General features: G+C 38.0%; 1 protein-coding gene across 1 annotated transcript in view; it reads right to left on the bottom strand.

Moving 5' to 3' along the window:
• The window catches only part of SLC9C2 (solute carrier family 9 member C2 (putative)), a 92,827-nt gene that overhangs the window by 9,536 nt on the left and 67,071 nt on the right, over positions 1-16,220 (bottom strand). The window contains exons 20-22 of the mRNA XM_061183785.1: positions 14,955-15,103; positions 12,724-12,849; positions 1,649-1,747 (exon numbers count right to left, since the gene is read on the bottom strand). Coding sequence (XP_061039768.1) covers positions 1,649-1,747; positions 12,724-12,849; positions 14,955-15,103 — 374 coding nt within the window. The remainder of the gene's footprint in view (positions 1-1,648; positions 1,748-12,723; positions 12,850-14,954; positions 15,104-16,220) is intronic.

Below are 16,220 nucleotides of genomic sequence, written 5' to 3'. Positions count from 1 at the left end.
GGGACATTAACAGGAAAAGGTTTTAGGATGAACACAGGACGGTTGGGTTACTTCAGGAAAAGAACTGGTAGGTGTGGGTGGGGGTAAAGAAAGGTATCAGATTTCAGGAGGAAGATGCAGGAATCAACCAGAAGGATTACACAACTTTCCAGAAAGTTTAGCTGTAAATATCAAAGAGGAAAGCTATTGTTCAAGACACAGGAAACGGAAAAAAAGGTCACTGAAGGAGTTGCTATGAAAACTGTACCCTCTCCTAGTGATTATCATTCAAACGTTTAGAGGCATTCATGCTTCCAAAGGACTTGATATTTTTTTAATTTAATTTTGAATGCAGTTCAAAGGCCTTTTGAGTAATCAAGAATGTCTCTGCTTTTTTGCAAACCAAGGAAAGGGGATAACATCTGTGGTAAGCAGAATTCTAAAGAAATCCTTCCAAGATTCCTGTCTCTTTGCTATTCAATCAAACATTAATCTATGAACTGCTGTGAAGGGATTTTGCAGATAGAATTCAGGTTACTGCTAATCAGCTAAACTTAAAGAGATGATTCTGGATTATCCTGTTGGGCCCAATGTAATCACATGAGCCCTCAAAAGTAGAAGAGGAAATAGTTGTCAAAGATTGGTGGCGGGGGGACAAATGAATTGATTTCTCTGTCCATCAGTTTTCCACCTTACATGAGGTTGATGTAAGGATTAAATGTCATAACATATTGCCATTCTCGACCATCCTTTTAAATGTCACAATTAGCCATCTTCATCTCTCCATCACCGCTAACATACTATATATTTAACTTATGTATTTTGTCCATTGTCCCATCTCCTTCTATGCCTCTACTAGAAATTAAACTCTAAGAAGACAGCGATTTTTGTTTTTGTCGATTCTATGCCTAGAATGAGCGGTGCCTGCTGCATGATAGTAATGAAGTAAATATTTGTTGAATGAATGAGTGAATGGATGAATGAAAAGTGCCTGACACTTAATAAATGCTATACATGTGTTAGTTAGGATTTACTATAACAGTTTATTTCCATGATTAATTTTGGTATTTTTAAGGTCTGAAACACCCATTCCAAAAATAGAAGGCCAAATATATTATTTGCACTATAATAAGGGTTTGTCACTTGTAAATGTCATCTAGGAATTATGTTGGTCATAGCTGGGGCTCACCCATGGATTCAGCTACTAGTATTCAGTTTCTAAAGCATTCTTGTCCCTATCATTCTACTGACACCAAAAGCCTCCTACGGGTTAAAAATTGTATGATTTTCATCCTATCTGACCTCTGGGAGAATCTGATGTTGTGGTCTATTTCCTCATTCTTGACACTCATTTCCTTTAGGTGAGTAACCCAACCACTCCAAGTATTGGGTTCCTTATCTGAACATCACGGAAAAGACTGTTCCTCCCAGGACTGTTGTGAGGAATAAGTAATAATTATGAAAGCATTTTGTAAGATGGGAAGCACCTTTCGGATGATGGGTATTATAATTATCTCTCAGCTGTAGTGTTCACTCTGAACAGAAATGGTTTCATCTGGAAAACAAATTATGTTAAAAATTTCAAAATATCTTAGTTCCTAAATTTCTCCTTATGTGATAATTACATATTTCAAAATACATTTTCAGTAAATAATAAATAGTCCCTTACGATCGCCATTCCTGAAATAATTAAGTAGATTCCTTGTGGCATTTCACCTTCTTTACAAATGACATCTCCATAGTCAAAATAGGCAAGTTTGGCTCTCTCCTGAAAGAAACAAAAAAGAAGAAGAAAAGAAAAGGAAAGAAAAAGAGAATTAACACAAATCTTTACAGTCTACTTCTGTAATAGAAATAAGATTTTAAAGCATAAAAACAAACTATATTCTTCGGTTTCTTAATGAATTACAACATTTTTGCATACCTCATTAACTTTTAGGTAAAAAAGGGACAAGCAAGCAAATTGTAGACTTTGTGCTTAGGACCTAGAAGAGTGGTAGAAACACCCAATAAATGCTAGGTTGGATAAATGTTTACAATAAAGTGTAATAATTCTGATCAGGAGACAGGGGCATGGCACTCTGGGAAAAAAATTCAGAAAGGCCACAGGGTCCTGTCTTGGGTGTCCAGGGGAGACTTCACAGAGGAAGGAACAGCTAAGCTGAGACCTGAAGGAAGAGTAACAGATAGCCAGGATACGATGAGTTGACGACCATTTACGGCAGAGGATTCAGTTTATGCAAAGACCCAGAAGCAAACAGAATAACTGCACTGGGGGTAACCACAGAAGGTTCAATACATCTCAGGCAGGCAAGGAGGGGTGGAGACCAGGGCTGAGTTATCCATTAGGCATCAATAGGCACAGTGTCCAGGGTTCACAATACTTTTCAGGATTTACAACAATGTTTTAGTTTCTTTTAAAATCAAAAGAAAATAAAAGAACTTTTAGGTAGAGTAAAATGTCTTAATACTAAAACATCTAATACTAATATATTCATCTTTATACTAACACGATCATAAAGTATAATTTTTTGGTGCTTTTTTATGGAGGAAAAGGCAGAAGTGCCTGGGGCCCAGGAAAGTCATATTGCAGCCCAGGTGGAGGCAGGACTGGAGAGGTGAGCCGAAGCCAGGTCTCCAAGGGGCTCACAGGCACGGTAAAAAGTCTGGGCTTTTCCCAAAACCAGGGGGTAGCCACTAAAAGGTTTGTAACAGGAGAATTATGATGACAGATTTGCATTTTACAAAGATGTGTGGGAAACATACTTTTAAGTCACGCATAGTAGTTATCTCGAAGTGTGGGGTGGGGAGTGAAAGGTTTTCACTTTTCACTTCTGATTTATTTTACAGTGTAGAAATAAACATGGATGACTTCATAATATTTTTTTTAAAAGCTCACCTAAAGCCAATTATCCCCCTTACGTATTATTCAGACCTTGTTTTTTCTTTTTTTTTTTTTTGGCAGATGCCATTCTTTTTTTTTTTTTTAAATACAGCAAGTTTTTATTAGTTATCTTTTTTTTTTAACATCTTTATTGGAGTATAATTGCTTTACAGTGTTGTGTTAGTTTCTGCTGTATAACAAAGGGAATCAGTAATATGCATACATATATCCCCATATCCCCTCCCTCTTGCGTCTCCCTCCCACCCTCCTTATCCCACCCCTCTAGGTGGTCACAAAGCACTGAGATGATCTCCCTGTGCAATGCAGCTGCTTCCCACTAGCTATCTATTTCACATTTGGTAGTGTATATATGTCAGTGCTACTCTCTCACTTCGTCCCAGCTTACCCTACCCCCTCCCACTGTCCTCAGGTCCATTCTCTACGTCTGTGTCTTTACTCCTGTCCTGCCCCTGGGTTCAGGAGAACCTTTTTTTTTTTAGATTCCATATATATGTGTTAGCATATGGTATTTGTTTTTCTCTTTCTGACTTACTTCACTCTGTATGACAGACTCTAGGTCCATCCACCTCACTACAAATAACTCAATTTGGTTTCTTTTTATGGCTGAGTAATATTCCATTGTATATATGTGCCACATCTTCTTTATCCATTCATCTGTCGATGGACACTTAGGTTCCTTCCATGTCCTGGCTAATGTAAATAGTGCTGCAATGAACACTGTGGTACATGACCCTTTTTTTAAAAATTTATTTATTAACATCTTTATTGGAGTATAATTGCTTTACAATGGTGTGTTAGTTTCTGCTGTTATAACAAAGTGAATCAGCTATACATATACATATATCCCCATATCTCCTCCCTCTTGTGTCTTCTTCCTACCCTCCCTATCCCACCCCTCTAGGTGGCATGGCCCATTATAATTATGGTTTTCTCAGGGTATATGCCCAGCGGTGGGATTGCTGGGTCATATGGTAGTTCTATTTTTAGTTTTTTAAGGAACCTCCATACTGTTTTCCATAGTGGTTGTATCAATTTACATTCCCACCAACAGTGCAAGAGGGTTCCCTTTTCTCCACACTCTCTTCAGAATTTACTGTTTGTAGATTTTTTGATGATGGCCATTCTGACTGGTGGGAGGTGACACCTCACTGTAGTTTTGATTTGCATTTGTCTAATGATTAGTGATGTTGAGCATCTTTTCATGTGTTTGTTGGCAATCTGTATATCTTCTTTGGAGAAATTTCTATTTAGGTCTTCTGACCATTTTTGGATTGGGTTGTTTTTTTGACATTGAGCTGCATGAGCTGCTTGTATATTTTGGAGATTAATCCTTTGTCAGTTGCTTCATTTGCAAATATTTTCTCCCATTCTGAGGGTTGTCCTTTCATCTTGTTTATGGTTTCTTTGCTGTGCAAAAGCTTTGAAGTTTCATTAGGCCCCATTTGTTTATTTTTGTTTTTATTTCCATTTCTCTAGGAGCTGGGTCAAAAAGAATCTTGCTGTGATTTATGTCAAAGACTGTTTTTCCTATGTTTTCCTCTAACAGTTTTATAGTGTCTGGCCTTTCCTTTAGGTCTTTAATCCATTTTGAGTTTATTTTTGTGTACGGTGTTAGGAAGTGTTCTAATTTCATTCTTTTACATGTAGCTGTCCAGTTTTCCCAGCACCACTTACTGAACAGGCTTTCTTTTCTCCATTGTATACTCTTGCCTCCTTTATCAAAGATAAGGTGACCATATATGCGTGGGTTTATCTCTGGGCTTCTATCCTGTTCCATTGATCTATATTTCTGTTTTTGTGCCAGTACCATACTGTCTTGATTACTGTAGCTTTGTAGTATAGTCTGAAGTCAGGGAGCCTGATTGCTCCAGGTCCGTTTTTCTTTCTCAAGATTGCTTTGGCTATTCGGGGTCTTTTGCATTTCCATACAAATTGTGCAATTTTTTGTTCTAGTTCTGTGAAAAATGCCAGTGGTAGTTTGATAGGGATTGCATTGAATCTGTAGATTGTTTTGGGTAGTATAGTCATTTTCACAATGTTGATTCTTACAATCCAAGAACATGGTACATCTCTCCATCTGTTGGTGTCATCTTTAATTTCTTTCATCAGTGTCTTACAGTTTTCTGCATACAGGTCTTTTGTCTCCTTGGGTAGGTTTATTCCTAGGTATTTTATTCTTTTTGTTGCAATGGTAAATGGGAGTGTTTCCTTAAGTTCACTTTCAGATTTTTCATCATTAGTGTATAGGAATGCAACAGATTTCTGTGCATTAATTTGTATCCTGCTACTTTACCAAATTCATTGATTAGCTCTAGTAGTTTTCTGGTAGCATCTTTAGGATTCTCTATGTATAGTATCATGTTATCTGCAAACAGTGACAGTTTTACTTCTTCTTTTCCAATTTGTATTCCTTTTATTTCTTTTTCTTCTCTAATTGCCATGGCTACGACTTCCAAAACTATGTTGAATAATAGTGGTGAGAGTGGACATCTTTGTCTTGTTCCTGATCTTAGAGGAAATGCTTTCAGATTTTCACCATTGAGAATGATGTTTGCTGTGGGTTTGTCATATATGGCCTTTATTATGTTGAGGTAGGTTCCCTCTATGCCCACTTTCTGGAGAGTTTTTTTTATCATAAATGGTGTTGAATTTTCTCAAAAGCTTTTTCTGCATCTGTTGAGATGATCATATGGTTTTTATTCTTCAATTTGTTAATATGGTATATCACATTGATTGATTTGCGTACGTTAAAGAATCCTTGCATTCCTGGGATAAACCCCACTTGATCATGGTGTATGATCCTTTTAATGTGCTGTTGGATTCTGTTTGCTAGTATTTTGTTAAGGATTTTTGCGTCTATGTTCAACACTGATATTGGCCTGTAGTTTTCTTTTTTTGTGACATCTCTGTCTGGTTTCGGTATCAGGGTGATGGTGGCCTCATAGAACGAGTTTGCGAGTGTTCATCCCTCTGCTATACTTTGGAATAGTTTCAGAAGGATAGGTGTCAGCTCTTCTCTAAATTTTTGATAGAATTCGCCTGTGAAGCCATCTGGTCCTGGGCTTTTGTTTGTTGGAAGATTTTTAATCACAGTTTCAATTTCAGTGCTTGTGATTGGTCTGTTTATATTTTCTATTTCTTCCTGGTTCAGTCTTGGAAGGTTGTGCTTTTCTAAGAATTTGTCTATTTCTTTCAGGTTGTCCATTTTATTGGCATATTGTTGCTTGTAGCAATCTCTCATGATCCTTTGTATTTCTGCAGTGCAGTTGTTACTTCTCCTTTTTCATTTCTAATTCTGTTGATTTGAGTCTTCTCCCTTTTTTTCTTGATGAGTCTGACTAATGGTTTATCAATTTTGTTTATCTTCTCAAAGAACCAGCTTTTAGTTTTGTTGATCTCTGCTATTGTTTCCTTCATTTCTTTTTCATTTATATCTGATCTCATCTTTATGATTTCTTTCCTTCTGCTAACTTTGGGTTTGTTTTTTTTTTTTTTTCTTCTTTCTCTAATTGCTTTAGGTGTAAGGTTAGGTTGTTTATTTGAGATGTTTCTTGTTTCTTGAGGTAGGATTGTATTTCTATAAACTTCCCTCTTAGAACTGCTTTTGCTGCATCCCATAGGTTTTGGGTCATCGTGTTTCCATTGTCATTTGTTTCTAGGTATTTTTTTATTTTTCTTTGATTTCCTCAGTGATCTCTTGGTTATTTAGGAGCATATTATTTAGCCTCCATGTGTTTGTATTTTTTACAGTTTTTTTCCTGTAATTGACATCTAGTCTCATAGCATTGTGGTCAGAAAAGATACTTGATATGATTTCAATTTTCTTAAATTTACCAAGGCTTGATTTGTGACCCAAGATATGGTCTATCCTGGAGAATGTTCCATGAGCATTTGAGAAGAAAGTGTATTCTGTTGTTTCCCAATGGAATGTCCTATAAATATCAATTAAGTCCATCTTGTTTAATGTCTCATTTAAACTTGTGTTTCCTTATTTATTTTCATTTTGGATGATCTGTCCATTGGTGAAAGTGGGGTGTGAAAGTCCCCTACTATTACTGTGTTACTGTTGATTTCCCCTTTTATGGCTGTTAGCATTTGCCTTATGTATTGAGATGCTCCTATGTTGGCTGCATAAATATTTACAATTGTTATAACTTCTTCATGGATTGATTCCTTGATCATTATGTAGTGTCCTTCTTTTTCTCTTGTAACAGTCTTTATTTTAAAGTCTATTTTGTCTGATATGAGAATTGCTACTCCAGCTTTCTTTTGACTTCCATTTGCATGGAATATCTTTTTCCATCCCTTCACTTTCAGTCTGTATGTGTCCTTAGGTCTGAAGTGGGTTTCTTGCAGATGGCTTATATATGGGTCTTGTTTTTGTATCCATTCAGCCAGTCTGTGTCTTTTGGTTGGAGCTTTTAATCCATTCACATTTAAGGTAATTATCAATATGTATGTTCCTGTTACCATTTTCTTCATTGTTTTGGGTTTGTTTTTGTAGGTCCTTTTCTTCTCTTGTGTTTCCCACTAAAAAGTTCCTTTAGCATTTGTTGTAGAGCTGGTTTGGTGGTGCTGAATTCTCTTAGCTTTTGCTTGTCTGTAAAGCTTTTGATTTCTCCATCAAATCTGAATGAGATTTTTGCCAGGCAGAGTAATCTCGGTTGTAGGTTCTTCCCTTTCATCACTTTAAATATATCGTGCCACTCCCTTCTCGCTTGTAGAGTTTCTGCTGAGAAATCAGCTGTTAACCTTATGGGAGTTCCCTTGCATGTTATTTGTCGTTCTTCCCTTGTGGCTTTTAGTAATTTTGCTTTGTCTTTAATTTTTGTCAGTTTGATTACTATGTGTCTCAGCATGTTTCTCCTTGGGTTTATCCTGCCTGGGACTCTCTGCACTTCCTGTACTTGGGTGCCTCTTTCCTTTCCAATGTTCGGGAAGTTTTTGACCATAATCTCTTCAAATATTTTCCCGGGTCCTTTCTCTCTACTCCTTCTGGGACCCCTATAATGCAAATGTTGGTGCGTTTAATGTTGTCCCAGAGGTCTCTTAGGCTGTCTTCATTTATTTTCATTCTTTATTCTTTATTCTGTTCTGTGGCAGTGAATTCCACCATTCTGTCTTCCAGGTCACTTATCCACCTCAGTTATTCTGCTATTGATTCCTTCTAGTGTATTTTTCATTTCAGTTATTGTATTGTTCATCTCTGTTTGTTTGTTCTTTAATTCTTCTAGGTGTTTGTTCTCTAATTCTTCTAGGTCTTTGTTAAACATTTCTTGCATCTTCTCGATCTTTGCCACCATTCTTTTTCTGAGGTCCTGGATCATCTTCACTATCATTATTCTGAATTCTTTTTCTGGAAGGTTGCCTATCTCCACTTCATTTAGTTGTTTTTCTGGGGTTTTATCTTGTTCCTTCATCTGGTACATAGTCCTCTGCCTTTTCATTTTGTCTATCTTACTGTGAATGTGGTTTTTGTTCCATAGGCTGCAGGACTGTAGTTCTTCTTGCTTTTGCTGTCTGCCCTCTGGTGGATGAGGCTACCTAAGAGACTTGTGCAAGCTTCCTGATGGGAGGGACTGATGGTGGGTAGAGCTGGGTGTTGTTCTGGTGGGCAGAGCTCAGTAAAACTTTAATCTGCTTGTCTGCTGATGGGGCTGAGTTCCCTCCCTGTTGGTTGTTTGGCCTGAGGCAACCCAACACTGGAGCCTACAGGCTCTTTGGTGGGGCTAATGGCAGACTCTGAGAGGGCTCACGCCAAGGAGTACATCCCAGAACTTCTGCTGTCAGTGTCCTTGTCCCAGCAGTGTGCCACAGCCACCCCCCGCCTCTGCAGGAGACCCTCCAACACTAGCAGGTAGGTCTGGTTCAGTCTCCTATGGGGTCACTGCTCCTTCCCCTAGGTCCTGATGTGCACACTACTTTGTGTGTGCCCTTCTAGAGTGGAGTCTCTGTTTCCCCCAGTCCCGTCAAAGTCCTGCAATCCAATCCCACTAGCCTTCAAAGTCTGATTCTCTGGGAATTCCTCCTCCTGTTGCTGGACCCTCAGGTTGGGAAGCCTGACGTGGGGCTCAGAACCTTCACGCCAGTGGGTGGACTTCTGTGGTATAATTGTTCTCCGGTTTGTGAGTCACCCACCCAGCAGTTATGGGATTTGATTTTATTGTGATTGCGCCCCTCCTATCATCTTGTTGCAGCTTCTCCTTTGTCTTTGGATGTGGGGTATCATTTTGGTGAGTTCCAGTGTCTTCCTGTCGATGATTGTTCAGCAGTTAGTTGTGATTCCGGTGCTCTTGCAGGAGGGAGTGAGTGCACATCCTTCTACTCTGCCATCTTGAACCAATCTCCCAGGTGCCATTCTGAAATCCTCCCTCTAGCTCTTTTGGACCTTTTTTTTTCAACTGTTGTCTTTAGGCTTATCTTCGTATACTATTACCTTTTTAATTAACCACACCAGTTGGAGGGTGAAAGAAGGGAGGAGTAGTGAAAATTAACTATTGTTGCTGTGATGGAGACCAAGACTGAAATCAATGTCTACAATGAGGGGTGTTTGTTTTGTTTATTATAGGAGTTTTCGTTATCCATGCAGTCCCTGGGCTGTTCCTAATGAGAATAATGCCCATGTGCTCCCAATTCATCACATTTTTCTTTACCCTAATGAAATCTGATTTAAATGGCTATCAAGAACCAATATATTAAGGAAAAGGGCCACTTAAAGAGTGAGCCATATCTGTAAGTGGGTGGAGAGGGTCCGGCAGCTTTGCATTGGCATGGCAGGTTAAGGAGGAGAAGAAGGTTGTGCCCTGGTTATAGAGTCACCTCAGGTGTATGGAAACCATTAATTTCTGGAGTTCTCTCTCATTGTTTTTCCCATTCCTTCCCCATTCACTGCAGGATGGTCCATTAATTATACTTGTGAAAGTATTACCTATAAAGAACCCCAAATTCAAATTTTATTTTCAAGTTGGATATTTTAAAAAACTGAACAGGATGCAGATTGTAATAAACACCCTTTAGATACCTTCTTTCCAGTCCAGGCCCATCCCTCACCTCCCACCCTCGTTTATTTGAGGTCTGTTTTCCAAACTACCCCTAATGGCCCCTGCCCATCAGGTTTCCTCCCCCTCACAGCCACACTTGTCCTTTCCAAAGCTGGAGATCTGGTTCAAGCTAAGCCAGTTGGATTTCTCTCTCAAGAATTTGAACTGAGGGACAAAGAGCCTGGGAGTTGAGAACTGAGTCATCATAGCCAAGTGCTACAGGAAGGGTCCACAAATTCCTACCACTGACATCCCAGAGCTGGCCTGATTCCCACCCTGCTCAAGGTTAGTTTGTCAACTGTTTCTTAGCTTCTGTATACCACCACAATATATTTTCAGTAAGCTCCCCTTTTGCTTAAACTAGTTCAAGTAGGGTTTTGTTACTTTCAACCAAAGAAGTCTTAATTTAACTCAATTCAAAATATGAAATCAATTTCAAGAGAAAAATTCAAATATTTCTGGCATGAAGAAAACACTAGTATGGCCTAAATGAAATCAGATATTCAAAGCTCAGTAGAAACTCCACTATGATCACTGTCTTTCTAGAAAATAAGGAAAATGTCCCCTCATTATGGATAAACAGATGACATATATCTCCATGACTAGACAACAAGGTACAGTACAACCAAATTTGTAGTAAAGCAAGTACTGTTCTTCGTCAAAGAGTTTTCCTGATTCCAAAAATCTAACAGGTTTTAACAAGTTGACAAAAAAGTTATTATCCCTATAATTCATATAATAGCCATTTAAAACTAAAGCCACAAACTGGTGGTCCGTGAGTCACACCCAATCCACAGATATATTTTGTTTGGCTTGCACTGTATTTTTAAAATTCTGAACTTGTTACCAAGTTTTAAAATTTTGGAATTTTCACCTAAAAATTCAGATTTATGGATCCTCTTTTAAAAAAAACTGACCTCTACATTATTAAATCTAATAGTTAATTTTCAGTCTTCATCTTTTTTGATCTCTCAGCCTCATTTGACATAGTTGATCACTTTCTCCTTCTTGAAATATTTTCTTCACTTGGCTCTGGGACACCATTCTTTTTTATTTTCCTCCTATGTGATAGATAACTCAATTCTTTTATTCCCAGTTTTATTGAGATATAATTGACGTACAGCACTATATAAGTTTAAGGTGTACAGCATAATGACTTGACATACACATATTGCAAAATGATTACCACAATAAGTTTAGTTAACATACATCACCTCATATAGTTACAAAAAAAATTTTTTTCCTTGTGATAAGCACTTTTAGAATCTACTCTCTTAGCAGCTTTCAAACATACTATAAATATATGACTATATAACTATAGTCATCATGTTGTATACCCAGTATTTATCTTATAACTTGGACGTTTGTACCCTTTGACCCACTTCAATTCACCCAGCTTCCTCTCCCCACCTCTGGTAACCATCAATCTGATCACTTTTTCTATCCTCAATTCTTTTTGCTAATTCTTCCTCATCTCCCCACCTCTAAATGTTGGATAGCTCAAGACTCGATCCTTGGTTGTCTATAATAATTCCTTAAATTATCAAGTTTCAAGACCTTAAATATCAGCTCTATGCTGACAACTCTGAAATGTCTTTCTCCAGTTTGACCTCCCACCTGCCTTCCAGTCATGTATCTAACTGCCTACTTAGCAGTTCCACTTGGATGTCTAATAGCTTGCTCAAATTTAACCTCTTCAGAAGCAAATTCTTGTCCCTCCCCATATAAATCTTCTCTTCCCCATCCAAGTAAATGGTTTCTCTATTTTCAGACTATTTTCTAATTTCAGACTAAAATCCTAGAAGTCATTCCTTCTCTCTAACACTCACTCCATCAACATCTATATGTTCTCTCTTCAAAACCTATCAAGAGTCTGACCATTTCTCACCACTTTCACTCATCCAAGCCACTGTCATCTCTTGCCTACATTATTGTAATCACCTCCTAACTGGATTCCCTGGCTTGCTCTTGACCCCTTACAGCCTGTTCTCAACACATCAACAGATGATCGTTTCTAAGTATAAGTTAGATCATGTCTCTTCTCTCTTCAAAACCTTTCAATCTGTTTCCATTTAATTCAGAGTAAAAGCCAAAGTCCTTACAATGACCTACAAAGTTCTACAAACTCAGGCTCTCCACAACTGCTCAGGCTTCATCTCCTCCCTCCATCATTGGTCCGGCCACAGGGGCCTTTGTGATGTTCCTTGAGCACAACACACCTCAGGGCATTGCACTTGCCTTCTCCTGGGTATCTATATGGTATGCTCCCACACTTATTTCAGATCTTTTTCCAAAGGAAACTTATTAGAGCAGTCTTCCCTAACCACCCATATAAAATAGCTGCCTAACTATATTCCCTTTTTTCACCTTTTCTCCATATAGCATTTGTCACCATCTGACAGACTATACATTTACTCGTGGGTGTGTTTATTGTCAATCTCTATCCATAAAATACAAAGTCCATGAAAGCAGGGACTTATTTATTTTGTTCACTGCCATATCCCCAAACCTAGAACAGTCTCTGGCACAGAGGCTAAGATGGAATTGGTAATAATCAGGTAACATAGATAACTCACCCTAAGCAGATAAGCAATTATAAAAAATATCTTTGCCCTTTAGGCTCAAAATGAAATCTACTCTTCTGGGTTTTGCTAGGCCTCCGTTTTGACTTACCCTTCACTGGTCATTAAAGGATTCTTGCTTTGGATAAGTTTTTTTGTTAATCTTGCATTAGGGAGTGGAAAAAATGAAAAACAATTATCATTGAACCTGAGCTAGAATAGAAGACAGAATCTTTACCTTGAAGAACTCAATGAGAACATCTTTATTTTCTAGCCAAATGATATTATGAAGATATTTGTCAGGAGTAGGGGGCGGAATTGCCATTGGAAAGTTATTCAGTGATTTTATTTTTGCAAGAAGCACCTAAAAGAAACAATCAAAATAATGGTGATCAGATCCTGTAACAGAATAGGGACATTAGGTAAAAATGAAGGAAATCTAAATAAAATACTGTTATGCAAATCTAACCATGATTTTGACTCAGAGCTTCTCTCACCCTATTTAAATTGTCCTCTAACCTTTTTTTTTTGTCCCTATTCTCCCCCTTATTACTATCTTTATTACTATTTCCACTGGTATATTAACTCATATTGAATTTATCATTTTTATAATCCAATTAACAGTTGTAGTCTACCCTATCTTAAACTCAAATTATCTAAAATTCACAGTTGATTACCATATGATTTAATGCCACTTTCTCTCAAATTTTTTTTCATGTGAATAATTTGCTTCTCTAAGTTCTTCTAATTTTGGAGGATATATTTCTAGTTTTGTAGCCTCTTAGAAGCCTTCTCTGACTCCCCCCACCGGGTAAGAGATAATCACTTACCTGCCTTATTCCCATGGTATCTCTTACAAATCTCCCTTATGGAACTCATTACATTGTAGTATTATCATTTTTACTTATCTGTTACATGTAACTTTTGTTGATTGGTTGAATAAATGACTAAATGAAAAAAAGAGGAAGAGTCCATGGACTTTTCAAGACCCCATGGCATGTAGTAGGTGTTCAACAAATATTTACTCAGTTAAACTGGCTAGATTTACCTAGCTCTTTATGACCTGGGATTGATAATTATATCTCTTTAGCTGACAATTAGGCAGTTAGTAGGCATTCAATAAATAACTGTTGAATGATTGATTTACCCATTACCTTTCTAAATAAACCTATAGGAAAAAATAAGACTCTCTCTTCATAAGGGCTATTATTTATTTATTTTAACTAATGGGTATCAAGCATTCAATTGAATCTTATACAATATCCAAAGTAAGAAGGGAACAATATACAAAAATACAAAACACAATGTGCACAGAGGTGTAACTTGAAGAATACTGTAAAGCGGTCTTTTCCGTCCCTTTGACAGACACTAAGGAGAAATCATACTACCCATTTAGTCCTGTGCCATGACCTTATAGAGACTAATGAGGTAGAGCTATAACAGGGAAAGCTGGCCTGTCCCACGCCCACTTCCCTTCTGGGGCCATGGAGAGGGACTATGTGCAGGAAATATCCAGAAGCACAGTCCATGTGGCCCGTGGCTGAAAGGGACCAGTGACAAGGAAAAGCATGTGACACCCAGGAGCAGCTTATCCTTGGGAATACACAGGCAGAATGTCGGACCAGAACTTCCATTTTTCTTCTTTATGCTAGGAAGCCGATAGACCCTTGTACAGAATAGAAAAAAACTTTCCTATTTTCACAATTCCCAGTCTAGATGGTAGAAGTGATAGAGTGGTAGGATTAAACATTAAACATTTTTTCCTCTGTCTTACGTTCCTAATTTTTTTTGCAAATTTATAATTTTTCAAAAGTCCATTTATCAGCTAACCACTTAGGGTATCTTCCCTGTTCCTCTCAGAACTGTTCCCTCCCTGATCTTCACCAACACATACACACACACACACACACACACACACACACACACGATGGCCCCCTCCTGTCTATGTTAACATTATGAAATTACCACCTCCCTTGCCACAGCTGGTGGGCCTGGGCACTACATATTCCACCAATGGACAGACAGGCAGAAAAATCTAATGACTCTGTAGAGGGAGCCAAAAGAAGATTCCACAGAGGGGCAACCCTGATAAGAAATGGAGAATCTGAAAGCTTTCTAGGTCATTGTTCAAGTCCCTTCCTGAGGCCTGGCCATGTGGTCTGGTTACCATGGGATCTGTGAAGTGCTCTGTGTCCTTATAATAAATCCTCCAACTCCATTTCTTTGCTAAACCTAGCTCAGATTGGTTCTGTTACTTGCAACCAAGTGGTTTTGACATGGAGTGAACCAGGTAGTGCTGGCACTAGTTGCCATTGGCATTAACAAAGACTTAGGCAATTACAAAGTTTACAACTGTCATGACTCACCCTTTTCCCAATCTCCCTCACTAATTACACTCTGCTAGAGTAGTACTGCAGGCTTGAGTGTTCGGCTTATGGAATCCAGCAATATGGAAAATTGCTTTCTTACCTTATTCATCTCAATGCCCTCATGTTTATCAATAATGCCTCTTGACCAAAGGAAGGTGAGGCTTTTCAGAGCTTTAGCAATCACGTTCCGGATTGCCTGCTTAGTCTTCAAAGCGATGACAACATCACGACCCTCATGCTCTATAAGTCCTGAAGCAAATAAAATTATCAGTAAGCAAACAATTCAATAACCACAATAATAACAAATATTTGCATAATAGTTTATAATTTCCAAAGTATTTATACAATATCCTTTCATTCCTGTCTCATATAGAACTTGTGAGACCAGTAGGACTAAAGTTATTTTCATCTTTATTTTACGGATGAGAGAATTGAAAAAAGGCTTCCTTCACCAGCTAAGAGAAAATCACTCCATCTTATTCCCATGGCATCTCCTACATATCTACATTATGAACTCATTACACTGTAATATTATTATTTTTCCTTATTTGTCTCATCCTTCATATTATATAATTTTTGGTGGGTGGATGAACAAATGACTGAATAAAAGTGCCCCTGGACTTCCGCTGGTGGGTCTTTCTGAGATCAAATCTCATATTTTTCCTCTTTAACAAGCATGAGAAGTCAAGGGATTGACTGGGAGTCAAGGCTTAAACTGCATCTGTTTCATCCTTGTAATCCTAACCTTGAACACAACGCCTGACATCTGGAAGGTACTCAATCATTTTTTAACTGAAATGAGCTGAGCAGTGAAATGAAGGACACCATGGTGGAGAACATAGGTTTTAGTGTCTGATACGCCTGGGCTTGAGATCTAGCTCACCACTTACCAGCCATAGGACCTCAGGGGAGTTAACCTTTCTAAGCCTCAGTTTCATTATCTATAAAATAAAGATGATAATAGTATTTGCCTCATGGAGCAATTATACGGATTAAATGAAATAATGCATTTAAAGCCATTAACACAATTACTGATATAATTAGCATTCAGTAATAGGTTGCAGTAACCACACAGGAAGAGGCACTCCCTTTCACATGACTGAATCAAGAAAACTTTGTAATATTCCATAGTGATCTAATACATAAGACAGCAACTCCTAGGCCCCTAATCTTTAAAAGCACGGAAATAAAAATCTGCTTAATACGTAAATGGCAACAATGGGCCCTGGATTTTCTGAGACACTGCCAAAATATTCTGACCTATTGTCTCCAAACTTACAACTTCGTTCATTAGACCATGTTCTTTCAGTTTTGATGTGGAAAGTATGATCCTCATAAATCCATATGGCATCTTACAATGTGGTTA

Source organism: Eubalaena glacialis, chromosome 3 (assembly GCF_028564815.1).
Source record: "Eubalaena glacialis isolate mEubGla1 chromosome 3, mEubGla1.1.hap2.+ XY, whole genome shotgun sequence".
NCBI classification, from domain to species: domain Eukaryota; kingdom Metazoa; phylum Chordata; class Mammalia; order Artiodactyla; family Balaenidae; genus Eubalaena; species Eubalaena glacialis.
Note: the sequence above shows the minus strand (reverse complement) of the source record. Positions and strands in the feature narration are given on the sequence as shown.